Below are 22,951 nucleotides of genomic sequence, written 5' to 3'. Positions count from 1 at the left end.
TAAAAGCTACCCATTGGTGAAATCACACTAGCGTGGCCCCACGGAAATACAGCTTAAATTCCTTCATGCAATTAAACACACAGGTTACATCCATACAATGTCATTCTAGTCCCAGTATCTGCCTTAACCTTTCCAGTCAGTATGTGCTGGTCAACATACAGTCCTAACAGGTCTACGGGGTTCACCTGGGATTTGGTATGTAGAAAACATGAGACACCTGAGGACAAACATCTTCCGACTGCTGTACTGTGCTAGTCTGCTATGTGTGGCTACAGCTGCCTTCATTTCTGGAGTTTCCCAGTTCCATGCCTGATACTGGAAAAACCAGGACTTTTCTGTATAAAGCAAGCCATTAACTCTGCCTAAAATTAATTCGGTACTCAGTATCTAGTTCATATTTCTGAAGTTTACAGTGCTTTATATTTCATTTCATAAACCACATATCTATTTCAAGAGGAAGCATGTCTGAAACATAAATTCCTGAAATGTAAAAAACCAAAAAAATCTGAAGTTTCAAACCCACCTTTCAAGTTGACATTAAAAAATGCCAGGCAAACAGGCCGAGTCCCCTCCTAAAAGATACAATTTCTGTTTCTGTCTTGGAGGTACAATGTCTATGTTTCAGCCTGCGAGTCTGCTGAGGCTTGGTTGGGGTCCTTTAATGCACAATTGGTTGGTAAAGGATGAAATAAGGCAACCCAGAGAAGAAAATACAAAATCATTTTCTGAGTATTTGGCGAGATGAATGGGAGGAGTCAGATAAATGCCAAAGGCAGCACACTAGGAGCAGGACAGAGCTCCAAAGCTGTGGACAGGAGGGAGATGCGGAGATCGGTATCTCTGGTTGACAGCCCTGCCTGTCCCCTCTCCCAGCTGTTCCTGGCTCTCCCAACATGGGAGGAACCTGGAGCGAGAAAGCAGCCTCCTGCCTGGAGACACTGGAGCATCTGTGTGACACACCTGCTTTCAAGCTGTGGCTTCCGCAGGAACATAAGGGAACTTACAAGGACCCGGCAAGGATAAGAGAGGCTGAAGACCAAGGTGGTGGGATGGCATCTGCATGGACAGCGTGGTGTGCCTAGCGGTGCTGAAGCCCCTGTGCAGCCACTACACAGCTTGGCCCTGGTGCTTTCCCCAGCTGAAGAGGTGGGTCCGGCTCTTACCTGAACTTCTCTTGTGCCCACACCACCTTCAGTGTCCCTCAGCTTCCTTTCCCGAGGGGTGATTTCCAGCAAGTCTGCCCCAGCAGGACTCCAGCACTCCTCTGCCTCCTTAAAAGCACAACCCTTGGCCCGAGGTAGGTTTCCCCATAGGGAGGTATGGTATGGACAGGCCATCAGCAGAGCACCACAAAGCTCCTGAGCAGCATGCAGATGGTTCCCCCACTTCTGCTGGGCACTAGTAATCTCCAGATAATAGAAACCTGTGGAGACATGATAACACTATCTCCCTGGCCTCCTCTCCTTTGTCCTCAAATGGGAGTCACAGGATGTCTAATTATCAAGATCAGGCTGACTATGGAGAGATTACTCATCACTGATTCTGGGTATAAACAGTTTCCTTTGCAGAATAATTTCTTTTTTAAGAACATCCCCCCCCCCCCCCCCTTCTTCAAATTAATTTCCATCCCAGCCACAAGCCTCAGTAGAAAATCTTGCCATAATCATTTTGAGCGAAATATTCTGAGTAATCAATCAAAGCAGTGGAACCAATTTTGAAACTGTCACTTTTAATTTTTCCAATAAAAAAAAATAGAGCATTTCACTCACAGTGCTGTTGTGATTCCAGCTTTTAAAACCTTTGCTCCACCGCATCAGTGCTTCAGAGACATACTTGAAAATCTGAAGAGCTGGCACAATTGCAGAGAAACTAAACCAGATTGATTTTTAGCAGTGAGAAGAAACCTGTTTCTTCACATGCCTTTAGACCCATCTCACAAAACCTTTCCTTTCTTTCTTCCCTTCTCTACAAAAATAACTACAGAGTATTAGTAATTTCATACACTCAAAAGGCTGGCACTAATTAAAAAGTTGACACATTATTGAGAGCTCTGTGCATAAATGCATGGCTAATGAAGGCCCAAAGAGCAGATGTGCTCGGTGCTGGGGTGGAGGAGAGAAATTCTCCAGCCTCCGGCACTGGATGCCTGCGGACACATCAGCAATGGAGAGCTGACCTGCGAGAGGAGGCAGGAACTGCCTCGGTACAAAAGTGGCTGGAGAAATCCATCCTGGAAATAACAGGTCTTAAACATACTAGCAATTGGGCTTTGTGTTCAGGGTACGCATAGGCTACAATTCTGCTCAGCGAGGAGCCATCAAATTAGAGGCTTTGCAAGTCATGCATCAGGCAAATGCTTTCTGTAGGGAAGTCAAAGGGAGTTTTGCCATTGTCCTCGCTGACGGCAGCGCGTTCCTGCCTCCCCTGCACAGTTTGTGCCCACTATAGCCCGTAAGCTGGCCTTCACTTGTATTTTGAATGGGCTGTGGATGTGGATGAAGTGGTGCACAGTAAAAGCATTGCATGCCTATGTGTAGGAGAGGGAAAACAGAAAAAGCAGCAACAGTGCCCTCAAGTTGGGCTCCTACATCATGTAGAGAAGGGAAAGGATCCTTCTTACAAATCGATACCTACGCTCTCTAGATTCAAGACCACTTCTAATTTCGCCATAATTTCATACAGAGATAAGCTTGCGTTGTGATACCCCCGCTCTCCTGCACTGCTGGCCCAGAAACCAACCGATGCTGGCAAGACAGAGCCAGCAAGGGCTGCCAGCTTCGGCCGTGGCCACCCACGCTGCCCTCATGCCTGCGCCACTGCCAGCCAGCACCCTGTGCCCAGTGCTGACTGGCAGGTCTTCCCATCACTCCTGCCTGCTGTTATCTCTGCCTGCAAGACCTGGGAAGCGTGATGCAGCAAGCATGTAATTAGCTGTGAGATGCCAGAGTGGCAGCAGAAGCTGGGGTGTCAGTCAGCAGCTGCCTGCCTTTTACCAACACACCCCTGCCCTGAAGCTCCAGCTCTGTTATCTTGGCTTATTGTGTTTATCAAGGGCACAGACTGGATCTGGGAGTTTTGAAGATGCGGAGAGCCCTTTGGCATTTGAGGAAGGAGATGAAACCTAAGAAACAGAGAAGTTAATATGTCTTCAGTTTGCAAGAGAGCTTGGAAACGCCACTGATGCTTTATTAATCTCTTCTCCCCCTTGAGGACAATGGTAATCTGCTTTTTTCTCTATATATACTGGATTTCCTTTACCGAAAGTTAAAAGGAACAGTGGCAAGTTAGTTCTGTTTTGGAGAGCATTTTTGTCTGTGCCTCTCATAACGCTTTCAGATTATTAAAACTTTTAAAATAGGATTTTAAAATGTAAGTCGTCCAATTTTCTCTTTCTATACTGTTTCACTCCACACAGCAATTTCTCTCTCCCTGGAAAACACTAGTGACTCAAGTCTAGCCATTTTTATTACATTTCTGAGCCTTTTTCCATCATGTCTCGGCTGCTGGGACAGCACTGTCAACGCAAGGCAAGGGCAGAACTCAGCCCACAAGGAGGATGTGGCCACAGTCTGCAGAACAAGTAAAAACAAGACCAAAGCCAAACATTTTGACATGATAATCAGTTGTATTTTCAGTCCATTAATACACATTCATTTACCAGATACAAACCGAGTGGAAAGGAAAGCGATCGTTAGCAGGAACAAGGATACAAAACTCAATTCCAGCAGCCTTCACAGAAGGGATATTCAGTGTTCACAACCACACCATCGGAAGGTAGAGACGCACGGAGACCTGCACTCACCCGAAGTGGAAGCTCTCCTGTTGTTGATTAGTCTAGCTAGAGACACAATTTAGAAAAAAAAAAAAACAACCAACATTCCCAGAACTGTGACTTTCAACACTTTTTCTCATTTCCCAATTGTCAGGAAAGAGGTAAGGTGGAGTTATTTACATGGAGGAGATTTTATGAAAACACGCTGGGATATTGAAAATGGAATAATCACAAATACTGGAAAATACAACAAGAAAGCAGGCAGGGAAATTAAAAAAAAAAAAAAGAAAAAAAAAGAGAGAGAGAGAAACCCCAAGAGGATCACTGCATTCAGCGGTCAATGTGCAGTTTGTGGGTCTGCTCCACTTTGATACACCTTCGTTTTGCATGCTTAACCTGATTCACCACCATGGCGTTACACTCCTGGTTTAAACCTCGATTCTGCAAAGCTCCTGGTTTCAGCAGGAGCTCAGCTGTGCAGAGGGATTGCTCGTTTGAAACAATTTGCAGAACAAGGGCCACAAAATGTGAGAATGTATTCACATCTTGTAGGTCACCCAAGAGATGCCAACCTCTCTCTGTCTACCTGGTCTGGAGCCCACTTGCTTTCTCCACCTTGGCCACCACTGCATCCTACAAACCAAGTCCTCTCTGTCAGAAAAACCAGTGCAGCAGCTCTGCGGCTGATGGAGGTGTGTCAGTTTAGACCAGCATGGATTTGGGTCTTTGCATTCGGCAGGAGAAGGAAATGGCATTAACCTAAAGGACCATGCAGAATTTTCTTTCAATGTCCCCACAAATGCAGCTTCTGTGCACATATTACAACCCCCCGACTGTCCTAACAAGTGCACAAAAGACTTGTTACACTGAAATAACAATAGCAAACCACATCTGAGCTTGATTGTACATGGAAGTTTCCTTGGAAGGAATAAAGATACTGTAAATTATTCATGTCAGGGTCCCAGCTAGGCAGAACCTGCACTGAGGTCTCCCCTGGGGACAGCACCAGGACTGCAAAATCATGTTGTGAAACCTGATCAAAATGGAGTGTTTGGGGTTTAATCCAGCAAAGCTCACATCACGTCAGGCACGCACCAAGACAAGGGCCCAGAAACTGACCCAAGCACTTTGTGTCTGCCATGGAGCACTGGAATAATTCTCCTACAAATTGTATTTTAGTAAAAGCTCTTACATATGATGACATCTTATCCCTCATTTTTTAAACCATGCATTAGCATTACAGTGAAACATTTATCCAGTCCAACATCTATACAACAAAACATGTATTTTAAAATATCAGACTATTAAAAAGATACGGTAAGAAGTGTGAGTTCTCAAAGTGGCATGTGTTAAGGAATAAATTAAAAGAAAAAACATTTTAGACTCAAGTTGAACTACAAAATAGTTTGAGCCTGGGAAAAGTTCTCATTTCTTATAATTCGAAGAAATAAATGCCACAAGAAACAGTTCATATTTCTGGGTTTGCTAGTGCCTGAATCCACACCACTTGGTACAGTACTGTATATCTGCGAGCAGTCCTCTCCAGTTTGAAGGTATTAAAAATAAACCCACACTGGTATTACTGACTAAGAAACAGTGATTGTTCAGGTGCAGAAATTAACTCTCTCAAGGTGTTCAACCTCACAGGCTTCTTAATATAAGAAATACGCCTCTAGCTGACGGGACCGAAGGAGCCAGCTCCAAACAGCACAGCCCGCAGGTGCGAACAAGAGCCATGTCTTCACTGCAAACTCCAGCCCCATCATCTGTTTGGGGTGAGCAGGGCCACATCCACGGAGAGGGGGTTGATGACCCCATGAGCCCCTGGCGATGCAGGGTTCTCTACGCTGCGCTGAAGCTGCCTTGCACACCTTGCTTGCATTTGAATGTCACTAAACTCCTGGTATCAGGAATTTAGCACCAACACAGGGAAGGGACGTTCAGTGCGGCTCCTCTGTTCCTACAGAGGGAAACCTCCTCCTGGACAGGGAGCCAATGTGAGGTCCATCTGCTACTTTAACAGCAAAAGACCTTCTTAATTAGCACCTTTTCATACAGAATCAGTCAATTAAATCCTTCCTATGTGGCTCTGCTGTGTCACTTGGGACCTGCAGCCATCACACGGTGGGCTGAGTGGTGCAGAACCTAGGTGGTTTTTCCCCAGAGCAGCCTGGCAGAAGGGGACTTAACGCCACTGGAGTTATGAAGCCCAATTGTCAGCTACCTACCACCTTAAAAGACAATATAAGGATAATTTAACAATTACAAGACTCTTTGCTAATATGAGGATGAGGACAATAAGAGCACTTAGAAGATGACAGGAGTCTTGCACTTCTTCAAGGTTCACGTGTACGGGTGGCAGGGTTGAATGCTTCCTTTTCAACTATGAATACAGATCTGTGGGACCTACAGTGATTCCCTGACAGGCTGTAATTGTTTAAAGTTAGCAGCTTTGTTCAAACTAAAACAGCTAAAAGCGTATCAGAAGAGAAAAGCTCTGAACTAGCACTGATGTGAAATAACAAGACACCTTTGATCTTTCTTGATTGCAGGTGGTCAGGGCACATGCGGCTCTGGCTCCACACAGGGTGACCCCAGGTCAATTTTTTTAAGGGGGAAAAAAAAAAAATAATCAAAGGAACATACTTATCTGCTAACAGTGTGCCAGCTAAAAGCATCAACCCCCTGGACCAAAGATCATCACATAAAATGCTGCATGTGTACTTCCAACAGGCTAACCAGACCACAGCCACATCAGCCAGAGAGCAGTGTAATAAGCAACTGCATCTACAAAACACAAGCGTAAAACAATGGAAACTGTGGGAAGGGGCCGAGGCTTGGGCTGCCCTGGAAGAACATCTGGGGTTGTTACTTACTCAGGTGATGCAGCAGGTACAGAATGACCTGATGCCTAGTTACAGGTCTGAAGACACAGAAGGCAATCAGCTAAAACGTGGCGCCAGATATGTTTTGGGTGTGAGTTTGACTGGTATGATTCTTTTCCAGTTAGAAACAGGTGAGACTGTTGGAAGAGCCAGAAAAGGAAAAAAGAAACTTGCTTGTGAGCTAAAGTAAATACCCGTTCACCTGGTCTTTTGACTAAGGATAGTCGGACACAGAGTTAAACCCAGCTAGCAAAGGGATGCCCCTGGACGCAGTGGCAGCAGAGGAGCTCAGCCTCCCACCTCTCCAGACCCAGCCCTTGTTAGGTGTTTCTAATGGTCCGATCTCTTAGTGTTCAACATGGCACCGCCAACCGCTGGGGAACAACTCTCCTGGGACTGCAGTAGGAGCTGGACATGAAACTGTGAGGTCATTGCAGGATGGAGTGAGACCCAGGATAGCACCAGAATGACGACATCCCGACCCAGGAGTGGTAGTGTTTTGCCCAGGGATGCTGAATTGAATTGCTGCTTTGCTGCACAGTGAGATGCCAAATAGCTTTAGAACCTGTCTTACAGAAATGCTGAGTTTTACCTGCACTTGGGAAGACACGTCCTGCATGACTGAGCTCAAGACTGTGGCTGGTCTAACGGAGTAGACCAGAGACAAGGCTTTGCTGACTGCTCCCCTTCCCCCTCGCATTCAGCCCATCGACAAAGCGACACGCCAGCTCAGTTTGAGCATGGCATCAGCTCTAGCTTAGTGACCTTTCCCTTCTTTTAAATAGGGAGGAAAGGGATGGAAAGAAAAGTCTACCTATGTACTGCAATACAAATGCATGAATGGAAGACCCAGAGTGCAGAGCTTAACGCGGCCAATGCTGGCTTTTGAGTTTATGTCCCATTACACACAGTGCCTCGCTTTCCTACAGCTCTGGAGGTCTAAGGCTTGAGTTTAAACCTTGATCTTCTCCTGGAGAAAGCCTTCATGCGCAGTTGGAACAAACTGAGATGTTGTTGCGTGTCTGCAAAGGCCAGCAAACCCTGATGATTTTCAGCACCTCCGGCTCCATCGAGGTCACCCTTCGCCAAGGCCAAGGCAGTGTCACGCTGTGCGTGAGGACTGCTGATTGCTGTAGCCACGGTAGAAATGTCTTTTTTTCCACCCCCAGAGAGGAGAAGAGACAGAAATGTTGATTCTGATACAAGATTGTTAGTCTGTTTCCATTTATCAAGTGAAAGACCTGCACTTTGCAAGCTGTAGGACAGCCCAAGGCAGCACCAAACAGCACTTCCCAACAGTGCCAGAGCAGCATGACGTGCTCTGATGGTGCATGGAAGGGGTAACACAGGGGGACTCCAGCAAGCCAAGGTACAGATACCCAAAAGCCTTAGAAGCACACGCAGCCCATGACTCCTGCGCAGCCACAGCACGACCACAGTACGTATGCATCCACAGTACACAGCTGGCAGCAGTGACAACATCGACTGGGAATAGTTTCCTGTCCTAGGAAGGAGCCTGTGTCCTTTAGGTGCTCAGAACATGCCTTAAAAAAATAACTCCCTCGGAGGCAAAACTTCTCATTTGCCATAATTTCCAAGTCTTTCTGCTCCTCTCCTTTGCTAGTGTTGATTTGCTTCAAGTTCCTCCACCAAAACCCTTAGGAAAGGCACATTAAGCTTGGTGGAGATGTTTTTTTGCCTCACTTAGCAATAAAAAGCTTTCCAAAATCCCATGTCATTCATCAACTTGTCTCTAGAGAACCAGGCTTTAAAACGTCTGCATCTTCTTAAGTCCAAACCTCCATGGGTACCATGGACTCCTTTGTTCCAACGGAGGGAAGCAAGTACTCTTCCTCCAGAAAACGAAAAGGGAATTGTACTAAAAACCCACGAATCTTCTTTAATTCTTCTGCTGCTTTTGCAGGATCATCAGTTGCTAATTTGGGCTTGTTGATGAAATCACGCAGTTGGGTTAAATTATTCACCTGGTCACTGGGAAGGCATCGGAAAACCTGATCAAAACAGAAAGAAGAAGTGGCATGTCAGTGCGGGGGAAATACTGCAATGCAGGGTTCCCGAGAAAGACCAAAATATCTAATACAAATTTCCCGGGATGGGACTTCATTAGCAGCCTGGAGAATGGGGAGGGAAGAGGTATGTGCCTATCTGTGATACGGCTGGAGCAGGCAGAGGGGAAGGCTCCAGGGCTTTTCCTAATCACTGCAAAAGCTCATTAAAAACCAGAAGTAAAATTTACTTCTACTCCAGTTATGCTATGGCCAGCTAGAAGTAGTGAGTACACCACGGCCATTCACTGGAGCTACAGCCATTACAAATAAAAGGTCAAGTCAGAACTGCTGCCTTCTTGGGCTGCCGTCACTTTGAGGATGCACAAACTCCGGTTTCTTGTCCACAGCTCTTGCATCCAACACTACTCGTTCCTTCAAAGCATCTCCGAGGGTCCAGCCCCAGGAGCTGGACCTGCTGCCCTTGTCCTCCCTGTGCTGCTTCTCCCGTTGGCATCTGCTGCTGCCGTGCAGGAAGGAGGGAGGGGAAAGTCAACGCATTCCTCACCTTGTCAAAGATGGTGGCATTGCGAGCTGCTGTAGAAATCCACACCTCCTTGAAGAATTTGTCACAGACGGGATCTTGGTGTTCTGGACTGAGATTAGAGCCACCAAGGACAACCCTGAGAAGGCAAAGGGATCGATGCTCATGGAGGCTGAGGCACGGGGCACTCCCCCTCTTGAAATGCCGGGAGAGGAAAAGTTTTGTTGGGACTTGCCAGACCGTGCACGCTTCCTGCACCCTCCCACTCCTGTCCCTGCAATAGTCTGTCAGCCATAACGCTGCTTGATTTTCTGATTTTCTCCTTTTTTCTGCGTGATAACTGTCCAGATGGGAAATAGGGTAGGGGGGCAAAAAAAAAAAAAGTCTAAAAGAAAAAATGGCCATGTTGTGGGCCAGATGGCTGCTCCGAGTCAAGAAACTTGCATCAGAGCCACCACCCCCCAAAATTTAGAGAGTGTGAAAACAGGATCTGGAGGCAAAATATCACGGTGTTGTTTATGAGCTCTCCTAGCGAAATCCCAGAGTAAAACAATTTGTAAGTAAAGCTGCCAAGCTGAGGGCAGGAGCGGCGTGAGAAAGGCTAACTAACGCCAATGAAACAGCAGCAAAACCCTGGACTAAATCCAGGCCAAGCAATGCTAAACCTGAGCAGGCAGCAGCAGCCCCGTTGGTTTGAAAGGCTGCGGGCAGGCGTAAGGCTGAGCAAGCCCTGCCTACATCCCTGCTCGCTGCCCGCGCTTGGCCAGCCCTGTGCATCCCACCTGAAGCACTGCAGCCGGAGGGACTGGGCAAACTTCCCAGCGCTGTAGTCCTCCCCGTCCATCACGGAGGGGATGGTCTCGGTGTCCTGCACAATGATGGCCATTTCACTGTCACGCTTCCCCAGCATGCTGCGGTCGTTGATGTTGGCAGAGCCTGGCAAGGGGGAAAAAGAAGCACTGGCAGTGCACCACTGCTGCACGAGATGCTCCTGCACACACCCCGCCCCCCCCCCATCTATGCTTTGCTAGGTAAAACCCCAACCAGAGGGCTTCCTTATGGAAACACAGACCCTGAGAGTCAGAATCTGGGGGAGGGAAAAGGAAAAAAAAATAATTTTTGCAGGCTTCAAAAGCTCCAGGCTTGGAAGAAGTTAAATCATAGCCAAACTCAAACCATCATTTTCAAAAGTTTACTCTCTGTAACTTCCCAGATGCTTTTGCTGAAGGATTTCAAAGGTCTTAACTGCATTCTATTTGGATCCCAAGTTAAATGACGCAGGATGGACTCCATGGGTAAATCCACCCATCTTTAGTAGTGTGAAGAGGGGAAGTTTTTCATTTGTATTTAGAACGTAGGGATTTTTTTGGGAGAGGGCTTTAGGAAGAAGGACATCATCTCACTGTGGGTAACCAACACCTGGACCCTCCTGTCCTGCCAGGACCACACTTCAGGCACAAAAGCTAAGGCAGCAAGGCAGCAGCAGACCCAGGGCTCTGGGGGACTTCCCGACCACAGGAGACGTTTTTTCTCTACTCCTTGCCCTGTGCTTCCTGCAGCGCTGTCACACGCTGTGTAACACCCAGACCCCAGGAAGAAGAGAGGTGCTTTCCAGAGGGGTGCAGGGGAGGTGCCTGCCCTGGCAGGGGGACCCGTGGGTGCCCTGTGCACAGCTCCCTGCTTGCGTCTGGGAAATAACCTCTTCAGTCCCCAACAAAGCTGCTGGAGATGTTTCCCTCATTGCATTTCTATCGTATGGCTCTGGCTGTGCCTTTTGGGGGGTGGGGGTCCCTCTCCAAAATGCACCACCCTGCTCACGTAAGGGTTTGGGTGCGCTTTGGGTGCCCTGACTGCACCGCGGTGGGAGCTCCCCAGCCCGCACATGCCATGCAAGGTCTGACACCCACAGCCCTGCTCGAGACCAGCTGAGGCTTTATCCTCCAAACAGCCCCACATATTCTCTGCCCCGTACAGCCGTCAGAAGGCAAGGGATGGGGGACACCACAGCACTTGTTGGCTCCAAAGGGACAGCAGGATGCAGCCAGCAATAGGAGTCATCAGGTCACCAACCCACAGAACTGACCAAACAATAAAAAACCTTCAGACACAGCTCCCAGCTCCGTAAGAGACCCCCAGGTGCTAGAGAGTCATTTAGCCTTCCCAGTGACTGAACTAACTCAAGGGGAGCTAACACCTCCAGAGAAAAAACAAACTAAGCCCCTCTCTACCCTTTCCTCTCCCTCTCCTGCACATTAGCATTTTATTTCCATGCACCTTCCCTTTCTTGGGTGGAAAAACACTGGCTCCCCATCACCTCACCAGCTGGCACGGATGCACATGCTGTATAAAAACCTATCCTCAGGCTTATAGGTACAGAAAATAGAAATTAAGAGCTGTCTCAGGCCCCCAGACCATCACACTTGCAACAGCGCTGCTCCTGCTGTAATAAAACCACCTCTGAGCTGCTCCGCATACTAGAGATGGGATCTGACCCCTGAGAGGGTAACAGAAGAGCCAATCTCACCACAGGTCATCCAAGACTACAGGCTGGACTGCTGCTTTGAAGGAGGGAAGTATTTTGAGTCTTGCAAAATCTGGTATTAAGTTATTCTTTGGCAAAGTTTCTGTTGCTGAGATAACACATCGAAAAGGGCTTCTTTAAAGGAATAGGCTAAAATTCTGCTTTTCTGCTGCGATGTAGAACTCTGAGCCTGAAGTCTTTTGTATTTCCTTCGTGATCTCATAATAAATATGGTAAAGGAATGGATGAAATGATATCTATTACTTGTTATAACATATTTCCCCATTCTTAGGAAACAGAGCTGATAAATGACACATGTTGTCCGAACTTTCCAAATTTTACGGCACATTCTGTTCTTTAAGGAACAGATGACAAGTCTCACAAGTCTTCCTGCTAGAGCAGAGTTTGATACAAGACAGATGGACAATATTCCCTGCACTGGGATTCTCTTCACTGTTACACAAAGATTTAAAATCACTTCAGAAAAACAAATTAAACGACAGCTCTCCAAATGCTTTCCTCCCTCCTACCTATCCTCCTGATGAGTTTGTTTTTCTGGGTTTTTCTAAACAGCAAAATATTTCATGAGAAAGAAATCATAACACAGAAAAGCACATGGCACCACAGCCTGCACTGAGCACAGGGCAGAGAAGCGAAGGGACTAATCCAGATTAACTGAGTGGTCCAAACCCCTTCCGCAAGCCCCCTCCTCACCGATTATAACTGTGTTGTCATCAGCAATAAGCAGTTTGCTGTGGACATAGATGAGCTCTGTGACTAGTTTTCCTTCCAACTCTGCATATGTTCGAAGTCCACAGAATGAAATGTAGTTTATCCACTTATCTCCAACTGAAAATTAGAAAAGAACAAAACCAATGGGATGAGGGAGGTGGAAGAAGAAGGAGAAAAGACCCTCTTTTTATATGGAGACCCATATGAATAACAGTTCACTTTTGACTTTTTAGAAAAATACTAAAAAAACAGATATCGGAAATAAGTTTCTCTAAAAATAGACTTTAAAAGCTGCCTGTGGGCTCTCTGTGCTGCTCTGATCTGCTGCCTGCTCAGATACTTCCACTTTGGTGAGAAATGACCCCAATCTCCCTTGCACAGCACGCAAGTGCTCACAACTGATCCAAGCATCTTAAAATAACTGGACTATGCGACTGTTCTGCAGATCCTGCAGAAAGGAGGCTGTGAGCAGGTGTTTGGTCCGTGCACAGTACGGAAAATATGTCCTAATGTACGTGTCTGCAGCTCAGATTTACACAAAGACCTGGAACGAATGAGGCATTATGTACGCCCCTAGCATTTGTGATATGTGGGTGTTCATGGTGCTCCGATTCCCAGCGGAGCGAATTCAAGCAGGCATCCTCATGGCGAGGAAGCCACTCAGAAACAGCGTCCTGCTTAGGCAGGTTTTTTCTCTCCGTGTTCAACTACCAGACACAATCCCAGGGTGGGATTCACAGGGGAGGCCGGGGGCTTGTCTTTCCCAGAATTGTGGCCCCACTCAGGACATTTTCCAAATAACACGATCCTGAGCAGCTGCAACCATGCCGTGCTCCTCCCTGGGGGGTCCTCCTCTCCTCCGGATCAGGGCTGCATCCAAGTGCGAGGTCTGACAACTGGCCATGGCTCGTGTGACCCAGCAGACCTCACCATGGGGTGATGGCAGAGGAGGAGGAGGAGGAGGAGGAGGTCACTCACCAGCCCCACGAGCCTGTATCACACGTTGTTGCGAGATGCCCCAGTCCATGCCTGCAGCCCTCAGCAACAGCAAGCCCACGTTAACAAGAAGCTGGAGAGTCCAGTTTGTGTGTTGTACATGTATCCATCGAACAGCAGCATCCCAAGACCAAACAACATAGAGGAAAGGAATAAAGCTCTTACCCTCTCCCTTCAGCTGGCCCAGGATTGAGTTTTCTCCTCGGCACATGGTCCTGGAAAGAAGGTAGGCAGCCGTCAGCACCACTGTGCCGTGAGGCAACAGCATATGCTGAATCAGACCCGGGCAAGGTAAATCACAAACACAGAAGCCTCTTAAATACCCCATCCTAATAGACGAAAGACAGTGCTTCCAGAGCACGCATTTTCCCCAAATGACTGTTGATATATCAAGGACTGCTCATTTCCTAAAGGAGCTTGTATCAATCCGCATAGGAGCTGGGGAGCATTTTCGCCTTTTAGAGAATGCCATGATGCCGATAAACGTGTTACAAACAGGGCTGCTACCATCTGTGCCACAGGTCTGGATACGAAATCACATTAAGAAAAAAAGGCAACATGTGCAAGAGTGCCAGGTCTGGGAGTTTGTGTGATTACAGCTGGGCTGGAAAAGCCACAGCCAGCATCTCATTCAAAAAAACCCAACCCATGAGCGATTTCTCAAGACGTATGGCTGTCCTTGCAGAAGGAAGCTCAGGCAGAAGGGCCTCGCTAGGCAGGCACACTGCTTTGCTTCTGCTTGTGCCTCCTGCCCTGCTCATCCTTCTGGAGCAGGAGCCCTGCAGACCAGCAGACACGGATTTCACACTGGAGGTGGCAGTAGTCTCCGCAGATAACTGTGCCCAGGCCATACCATAACACAGCAGCTTATCAGTAAAGCCACCTTGCCTTGGCCCATTTTGCCTTCCTCCACGGCCCGCTCCCAGTGCGGGTCCACCCAACACGGCCGCACCTCAGTCCTTCCCATGAGAGCTGCTGGGTGCCCGTGCCCCCAAAACCCATCCATCCAGAGCCGGGGAATCTCACTGGGGAGAACGCCATTGCCTTTGCGGGGCTGACGGGCAGAGCCAGGAGAAGTATCGGCCAAAAAGGCAGATTTGGAGACGAAGCGCAGCTAATGAACCCGCAGGGTGGCATGCTGCCTCCCGGCTGCAGTGGCGCTGGGGATGCTGCCACAGGGACCCCCAGTAAAATCCGCAGTAAGTGCCTACAGGAGAGCACAGCTGTCGAGTGGGAGGGCAGAGAGCCGAGAGATCAGTCAGTCCCGGTTTGAGGAGCTGAAAGGGAAGGGAGTGCACGTGGCAGCACTCCCCGCATGTGGGAGCGGCTGAGAGTCAGGAATTGGGGCGTTTGTGTAAGGGATCGGGGGACACATGGCACTCGGGGACACGGTGTAGCAGTGGGCTCGGCAGTGCCGAGTTAATGGTTGGACTGGACGATCTTAAAGGTCTTTTCCAACCTAAACTATTCTATGATTCTACAGCTTGCTGCGCCAGGGCAGAGGCAGGGGTTCCCCACATCCAGGGGGGTGTTTGCCTGCACCAGGCTTTACCCACTGCACTTCCCCGCTCAGCCAGCATCGCCTCGCCTCCCGATGCAAATCCTGTGGCTAGCAAATAAATAAGCTAAGTGAAAGAAGCTACACAAATGCTTTTTTTGTCCTTTTGCAAACACCGGGTGCCTGCGTGGACACCATCTAGTGTGACGCCCCGCTACTGGCAGCTGGCCCTCGGGCACGGCTCGCAGCTGGTGACGAGGTGACAGGAGGTCTCGCCCAGCCCTGCCCACAGTACCTGTAGTTGAAGTGCATTATGGCCTGCAGCGCGTTCCCCCCACCGGTCGAAATGTCTCCTTCAAAGCCAGGCAGCAGTGGGATCACCACGTATACTCGGAAACGCTTGTTTTCCCTGGAATGATAGTTTGGGGAAACATCAGCCTGCAAATGTTACAGCTTTGTACAAGGTGAAATCCCCTCGGTTTCACTCTCCCTGTGCTGACCAACTTGGTTTCCATCCAAGGCCATGACACAGATTTTAAGGGAGCACTGTGTGAAGTGTATTCCCAGTTTCAGGTGTTCAACACCCGTCATCAGCACCACAGCAAGTGCTCAGACCTTCAGGAGCAGAAGGAACAGTTAGTTCACTCTCAGCAGACAACAGAAGCAGCTAAAGGAAAAGAAATGCATTTTCACTGAAGTTCGAGGCCAATCTGCTAGTTATTTTGCAGATTGTGCCTGCCACTATAGAAGTTGGTTAGAGCTCCCCAATAGCCCAGTCACAGTGATACTGGTGCGGACTGGGGTGGACGACTGCCTGGCAGAGCACAGCCGAGAGTACACAGCTATCACAGGCAGAAAACCCAACTCTGACCTGACATTCCCAAGACATTCTCGTTTTTAGAAGCCAGAATCATCACAAAAGGTGGAAAAAGCTCAGGGCACAAGCGACACATTGATCATTCAGGGAGGGTGAGTATTTCACCGATACACCACAACCCACAAAAACTCAGTTCGAGTTCCCCCAAAGTAAACCATACCCTAACCGCGATCTGATTCGGAACAAAAGCTCCAATTGTGGCACTGCTTGGGGCTTTTCTTAAAACCCACCTCTGGGTTTTCTCTGCTGACAAAGGGCAGGTGCATCTGCTCCGCCTGCCTTTGCCAGGCACCCCGGGTTGGCAGAGCCCTGCCCTGCGCCCCGGCCAGGGAGGAGGATGCTCCGTCGAAGGCTGCTGCCGCTAGATGGCAAACACGGTTTGATCGGGACAAAACCCGTGCAGGAGCAGTCTGAACGTAAGGCGGCCTGCAGTTTTTGTTAAAAGTATTCCTTCCCCGGGCAAGCCATGCCTGTGAGCTTCGGGGTAACGGGAATCGTTAATTCGTTAAAATTAAAATTCGTTTAAACAAAAATCGTTAAAGCACTGGGGTCTCATCTGTGCTGGCAGAGAGGCATGGAGGACCGTGTTTCTTTCCTTTCAGCCAGCGCTTCCTTATAGCTGTGCTACGCGCTTTAGTTTGTCAGCAGACCTCAGAAACAGTTAATGAGGTCTTTGAAACGAAGCCTGTTTGTATCATGAAGAAAGAGATCTACCAACAAAAGCATTCCCAAAAAAGCAGTTTGTTTGTCTATAAACTAGTTTAATAAACACACGGCTATGAGAGCCACCCATGAAAAAAAAGGAAACCAAGAAAAGAACATCATTAATTACATAAATAGAAAATATTTAGTCTAGAAGAGAGAGAAGTGTACAAGTTTAACTAAAGATGTTAATTTACAATTCAACATCTGTGCGTCACCTACATGTTTTCTGGGGCAGTTTGGAACATGAATGCTATGATACAAGCCATTTAGGTCTGAAATTACTTTTAAACCTAGGCAATGCCAAGCATGCTGGAGTGGGCAGAATCTGAATCTCATATTCGGTTAGGAATAAAACTGGAGTCACACAGATGTGAGCATCACACATGAAAATGGGCCACTGATGAATCTGCGTGACTCCCCTTTGTGCTAGGCTTTCTGGTATCTGGACAGAACGACACTTGTTAAATAAATTTGATATAATGGGAAGATCTTAACAGAGTACCTGGAGAGTTTTCTGCTGCCTCAGTAGCATTGCTAAAAAGCAGGCAACTGATGCAAAGGGCCCATGGTGATCAGTTCCCAAAGGCAGGAAAGATAACCCAGAGCGTCTTTCCATGGGGACACCGACCAGCACAGAGCTGTGTGTCCGGCTGCCTGCGAGCCTCGAGGTTGCAACGCAAACACCAGCAACGCCATTTCCAGCAGCACTGGCACCACTCCTCATTGACCCTGGGTGAGAAAATCCTCCCCATCTTTCACCCTCAGCTTACTGCAATTATTTAGCCTATGCATTGCAGCTCACAGATAACCAGCAACTCCACCCTGTTACTCTGCCCTGTTACTAAAGGCATAGCAGAGAACACCCATGCTCTCCCGGTTTGAACAGTGCTCCTCTTTCCACAGTGCCTCTGAACAAAGCCTGCCTCATGGCAGCTCCTGTGGCCTTGCAGGTACTGCCCAGACCCGGGTGGCTGCCTCTTTTGGGGTGTTTGCCTTTATCCAGGTGGGAATTACCAACCTCAAGAGCCAAAGAGAGAAATTTCTGAGACTCTGGAGAGAGCACCTCCAGGCAAGCAGCCCCTGCATAGTTCTGGACAACTACAATATGGAAAACAATCATTGCAAGAAAAGTCTCCATGCATGGCAAAAAAGCACGAGAGATGAAAGGAAGATGTTTAGAAAGTTTTCTGTATATCAGCCCAGTAAGACCAGCATACAGTTTTAGATGGTGATGTATACATATCTCGAAGGGAGACTCCAGGGGAGCAACCTTAAGTAAGGCTGTCCGGGATCAAAGCGAAGACAAGCCACTACCTGTGGTATTAACGTTAACATGAGGTCAGGCATGCTGAAGTAAAGGCATGTCTACAACATGGTTGGATTTGATCCACACAGGAACAAGTGCTGGTTCCCTTGCAATGGTGGCTGGAGGTTGTAAATACCCTCCAGCACTTACCAGAAAAAGTTGTTCAGACAATAACTGAACCCTGCAGCCAAAGCCTCGAAATGCGTTTGCTTCCCCTACACGAAGCCAATCCTCTGTATAGATAATTTAAATAAACCACAAGTCCCAGTTCAACTTCTCACTCATTAACTTGCCTTACCACACAGTTCAAGACTGGCTGGCTATGGAGCAAAGGGGTTGTTGAACTGGTATATCAAGGACAAGATCCACAGTTAAAAATACATTTGCATCAGGGCAAGTCCAGAAAATCCCCTTCTGGCTGCAAAGAAACCACCAGAGTCCTACTGCTGCAAACACAAGCAAATGTTTGACCGCATCGGTTCTGCGCTACAAAAGCTATTATACAGTTGCGTCCATCAAGATATGATTTTACACCACACCATATGCATGCACCTGGAAGACTTTCATTGCCTCGTTAAGAACAGGTTACCTGTGAGCTTTAAGAATCCTCTGAGCAATCGCATCGCCGATCTTGTTCCAGACAACTTTGTCATCAGCACAGCTAATAAAAAACTGGTTCTGCAGGAAAAGCAAGCAAAGCTACTGTCAGACATTGCCAGCAACAACAAAAAAAAGTATTTGCATGCTTTACTTCAGACCAAGAGCAACTAAAGAGCAAACAACTGGGTTTGTGTGCTGTTTGAGTGGATGCTTTTTTAATTATTATTAAATGATGTGTGTGTCTGTGCTTGCTTAGGGAATGAATTAGTCCTTATTAGTCACACTCCTTAGGAAGTTCATGTAAAGAGCAACCTAACAAAAGGCTAAAAGAAGGATAATAGGCATCTCCATTCAGCCAGCACAGAGATTCATTTGGACATGGGAGATTCCTGCACCTCAAGGCTGTGCAGGTGCAAGACCAGCCCTGTGAGTGGGAGGTTTGAGCACACACAGGGGACACTGCAAATCCATGGAAAGGACAAGACGACTATTGCAGAGGCCATGAAAGTTTGCTGGCAATTTTGCAAAGAGGCTTGTGAAGGAGATATCTTCTTTTTCCACCTTGCGGTCAGAAGGCTGTCGGGGTACATAGCCATCAGACTGGTCCAAAGACCACTGAAAGCAGTGGAAACAGCCCCAGAAATTCAGATGCTGTATTAATATCCATGTGTGTCTAAATTGATAAAAAATTAAGACCAAACCTCAAGAAGTAGAATTAGCCTCCTGATGGCTGTGAGCCATGCCCAGAGCATCAGGACTCTCCTGCTTTCCCTCACTGCCACTCACTTCTATATATATGTAGTGCTTGCTGTTTTCTATCACGTTGACGTAGGCATTGTGGATGGATTCCTCATGGTACTTAATGCCGGCTGACCAGTCAGCAGCAGAACGGATCACCTGCAAAGCAAAGGATTAACACCTTCAGCCCTGTCCCACTCAGGACACAACAGCATTGCAAGTGCATTATTTAAGAGGCAGCGCTCTTCCCTGATACTTTTGCCTGTCAGGATTTCACTAAATCAGGTAACAGACACAACACTTATCATTTATAGTGCATTTGTAGTAAGAAGAATGGAAGCTCAAAAATAGTATTAAGGCTTAATAATGTTTTGATCAAAAATATCAATGCCCTGTCCCATTGCTGTATTACTGCCCTCTCCCACCTGAGCAGGTCGAGATGCAATAGAAGCAGCACAGAAGCCTTGTTCTTGCTTAAGTCTTATGATTAACTGCTTTTAAACCAACTGAAATTTCCAAGCTTTAGGTGTGCCCACCTAATCGCTGATCTCCCATCAGGCTGGTCTCCAGCCTGGGCAACGCATTTTCCCCCCAGACAGGCGGTACGTAATTCCACGGTCAGCCTGGTAACACAGCCCATGCCTTTGTCCTGAGCACTCGAGGTCAGTCATTTGTTCTGCCAAATTCTTCCACAAGCTATCTGATTTGTTGTGATACGACTTTTAAAATTCATAGCAGTTCACTTGCCCACACTTAATTTTTACTGGAAATCCACTTTTAAAGTAGATACTGCAAGATCCCCCGGGCACGTTCTCCCCCTGCCTCCCGCAGTTTTTGTGCAAGGGAGCCAAACCAACATGTGAAAGAACCTCGGTCCGTGCTCTCGGCCAGGCTGAGCAAGCCCCACAGCAAAGAGCTTCCCGGCCCCGGCAGCCAGAGATGCTGTGGCATCACCCGCTCCCGCGCTTTGAGTCAAGAAGCAACCACACTATGCCCCGAGTGACATTTTCCTAGATGGAAATGTGTTTTTTAATTAAGTGTTGGCAGGGTATGTGCTCAAGGGAAATAATTATTTGTGGTTACCCTCTGTCTTTAAACATTGCCATTGAAACAACAGCCTTAAAATATCTCAACACAGCCATTTTACCAGCACTCTGGGCCAGTCACAAGCAGGACAAGATCCAAATGTTGAGGACCTGTGAAATGCGTGTGTCAGTACATGCAAAATCCTGATGTCTTCTGGGGCTCAACAACATTTTTCCTTGGAAATCCCTCCCATGTGTTTCTTTTAATTCTCTGTGTCCAGCTTCTGCCTTGCTCCACGTTACTCTCCCCATCCCCTGAACATTCCTGATACCCTGGCCCTGGGCTCTGCTGTCACATTGTCATCATCATCCATCATTCAAAGCAGGCTGCTGGCTGTGGCATGGCTGAAGAATTTCAAAAGCTAATTAATTTCCAGTAGTATACCAGTTAGATAAGGATTTGGCCTTTTGGTCCAGGTGCTGCATGCCTGAACGAAACCAACCCTCCCACCTCCAGAGCATCTCAGGAGGTGGCACTGAGGGCCATTGCTGCCGAGTAGCACATGACTCCTGAGCCAATTCCTTCACCCGGACAGAAGGAGCTTTCTCCCACAGCTCACTGAAAAGCAGATCCTGCAATTCCCCATTTGGCTGCTCACTTGGCCAACAGGACGGAGCACGCTGCAGCCTCCCAAACTGAACACTGGGGTCACAGATGCTTGAGTGTGGGAGCCAGCCTGAACACAAGGGCCGTCACAGCCTCTACCCATCCCAAACAGCTGCCCTTTGCTTGCACAACCCCCCGAAGGCGATGCTGCTCATGCTGGTGTGGTTTTAATCATCCATTTGGTTTGCAAAGCCAACGCTGCATGCTCCTACTCACCCCAGGCTGGCCAGTGCTAAAGCCCTGCAAAACACCACAGCAGGCAGAGCTCCTGAACAAAATTCCACCATCTAGCAGTAATAAGGACAGAAAAGCAGCTTTTCCGAGTAGAAAGCAGGCTAATTCTTCCATGCACACAGCTCAGGCTGCAGCCTGGCAGGAGCTTGTAGCCCCTCCACCTCGACCAGCACAGCTGGCGATGAGCAGCTGTGCTGCCCCTACCCTGCCTTTTGTCCTGCTGCGGTGAAAACCTCGGGCCCCGAAGCCCATCCCTGGGTGCTGGGAACATCCAGCAAATGCAATCTGGAATTGCACTTCAGAAAGCTGCAGATTGTGTCTTCCTAGGTGACGAAACACTGACACTCAATACTTTTCTGTTTTTTCTGTTGCTAGTTAACTTTGTCCACGCTCCAAAGAGCCGCTTCTCTTTTCAAGATAAGCTGCTGAGCCCTGCACTGAACGAAGTCACTTCCACACCCTTTTTTACAGCAGCAATAACTGAAACCATTACAGACAAGAAATAAATGTACTTTTCTGAATTGGGAACTTGATAGCGCCAAAGCCCCTTGCTTTGAATTCATCTTTACTGCCAGAAGACAAGTTTATTCCAAACCAGGGGATGCCACCTGATGCGACAGAACCATCACACAAAACTACCCCTTCCCAGCGCCATAGCTTCCCACAGCATCATGCCCCAGCCTCCCCTGCCTTCCTCTTCACCCCTCCACTCGTCGGCACCCCAGCTCTCTCCACACGCCAGGCTGCCCGCTGTTACAGGACCATCACCCCTCTGCCCTCGCCCCAGAATAACGTGTCATGGCTCATCCTGAAAAGCTGACTCAGCACCACCTGAAAAGCTAACGCATCAGGTACAACCTCAAATCCACATGTGGAGGGAAGAGGCGCTTTCAGAAGATGCTGGCTTGGACAGCAGAATGGGTGTAAGGTGTTCCAGCTTGGACTTCCTGGAAATAGTTATTTTTAATCTGGACCACTTCAGTGGCCACCACCGATCACGGCACAGCTCTGCAGCCACAGTGACAGGCGAGGAGATGACAGGACAAGGCCACCAACCTCAGCATCTCTGCAGCCACCAACACTGGCATCACATGAATGTGTCACGCACCCTGAGGAAACAAAGCTGTGACACGCAAGGACAAATACACACCTAGAAGTTTCCTACATAGCCTTTCTTTATCACTAATGTTTCATCACTTCTGGACATCTCTCCTTTCCTGTCAAGGTATCTGAAGTGAGCTGGTTCAGACCCAATCTATTTTCCCAGGTAAAAAAGGCCGCATGCTGCCCAGCGCAGTGCCCACCAAGTGGAGCTGGTGTCTCCGTGCTCCTTCCTCTTAAGCCTCACAACAGCTGCTGGAGTGCTGTGCCAGGCTTGTCATCCCTTTAATGTCTTTAACCGATACAATAGTAATACATTTGGTGTTTGCTGTGGGCTAGCGCATAAAACCTGAACAATGCAGGCTTTCATGCAGACTTCAAAGAGGTAAGGGCATTAGCTGTTGCCAAAGCATTAAATTTTCATTGCGTTTACATCAGGAAATGGATATTGCCTCACCACGTCACATCTTTTGCAGTGCTGGCTTTGGCTGATAACTGGAAACTCTGGAATAGAAACAGAGAGATGGAAAAAAACCTGGCACCGCCTTTGGCCAACAGCTATTTGACTTTTGCAAAAAATCAATGTGCAATCACATTGCTATTGTGAGCAAAGCTCAGAAGTTCAAATGAAAGAGGATGAGACCCCATGTCTGACAGGCTCCTCCTCTCCTGTCCCCAGCCGTACCTCCACATCGTTTCCCATGCATGATGCATTCATCCTCCCTGCCCAGGGGAAAGCCCCTG

The 22,951-nt window shown here is 48.0% G+C and overlaps 1 protein-coding gene across 7 annotated transcripts in view; it reads right to left on the bottom strand.

Moving 5' to 3' along the window:
- Positions 1 to 3,605: 3,605 nt before the first annotated feature.
- The window catches only part of PLD1 (phospholipase D1), a 75,885-nt gene continuing 56,539 nt past the window's right edge, over positions 3,606 to 22,951 (bottom strand). For all 7 annotated transcript variants that reach the window (XM_027806608.2, XM_005440109.3, XM_055723357.1 and 4 more), the window contains 8 exons: positions 19,229 to 19,339; positions 18,432 to 18,520; positions 15,250 to 15,363; positions 13,622 to 13,671; positions 12,443 to 12,577; positions 9,990 to 10,143; positions 9,232 to 9,346; positions 3,606 to 8,669 (listed from right to left, as the gene is read on the bottom strand). In XM_027806608.2, the coding sequence (XP_027662409.1) occupies positions 8,445 to 8,669; positions 9,232 to 9,346; positions 9,990 to 10,143; positions 12,443 to 12,577; positions 13,622 to 13,671; positions 15,250 to 15,363; positions 18,432 to 18,520; positions 19,229 to 19,339 (993 nt within the window). In that variant the 3' untranslated portion in view covers positions 3,606 to 8,444. The remainder of the gene's footprint in view (positions 8,670 to 9,231; positions 9,347 to 9,989; positions 10,144 to 12,442; positions 12,578 to 13,621; positions 13,672 to 15,249; positions 15,364 to 18,431; positions 18,521 to 19,228; positions 19,340 to 22,951) is intronic.

The sequence above is a fragment of the Falco cherrug genome, chromosome 11 (genome assembly GCF_023634085.1).
Source record: "Falco cherrug isolate bFalChe1 chromosome 11, bFalChe1.pri, whole genome shotgun sequence".
In the NCBI taxonomy this organism is placed as follows: domain Eukaryota; kingdom Metazoa; phylum Chordata; class Aves; order Falconiformes; family Falconidae; genus Falco; species Falco cherrug.
The sequence above is the reverse complement of the archived record's forward strand: the minus strand, read 5'-3'. Positions and strand labels throughout refer to the sequence as shown.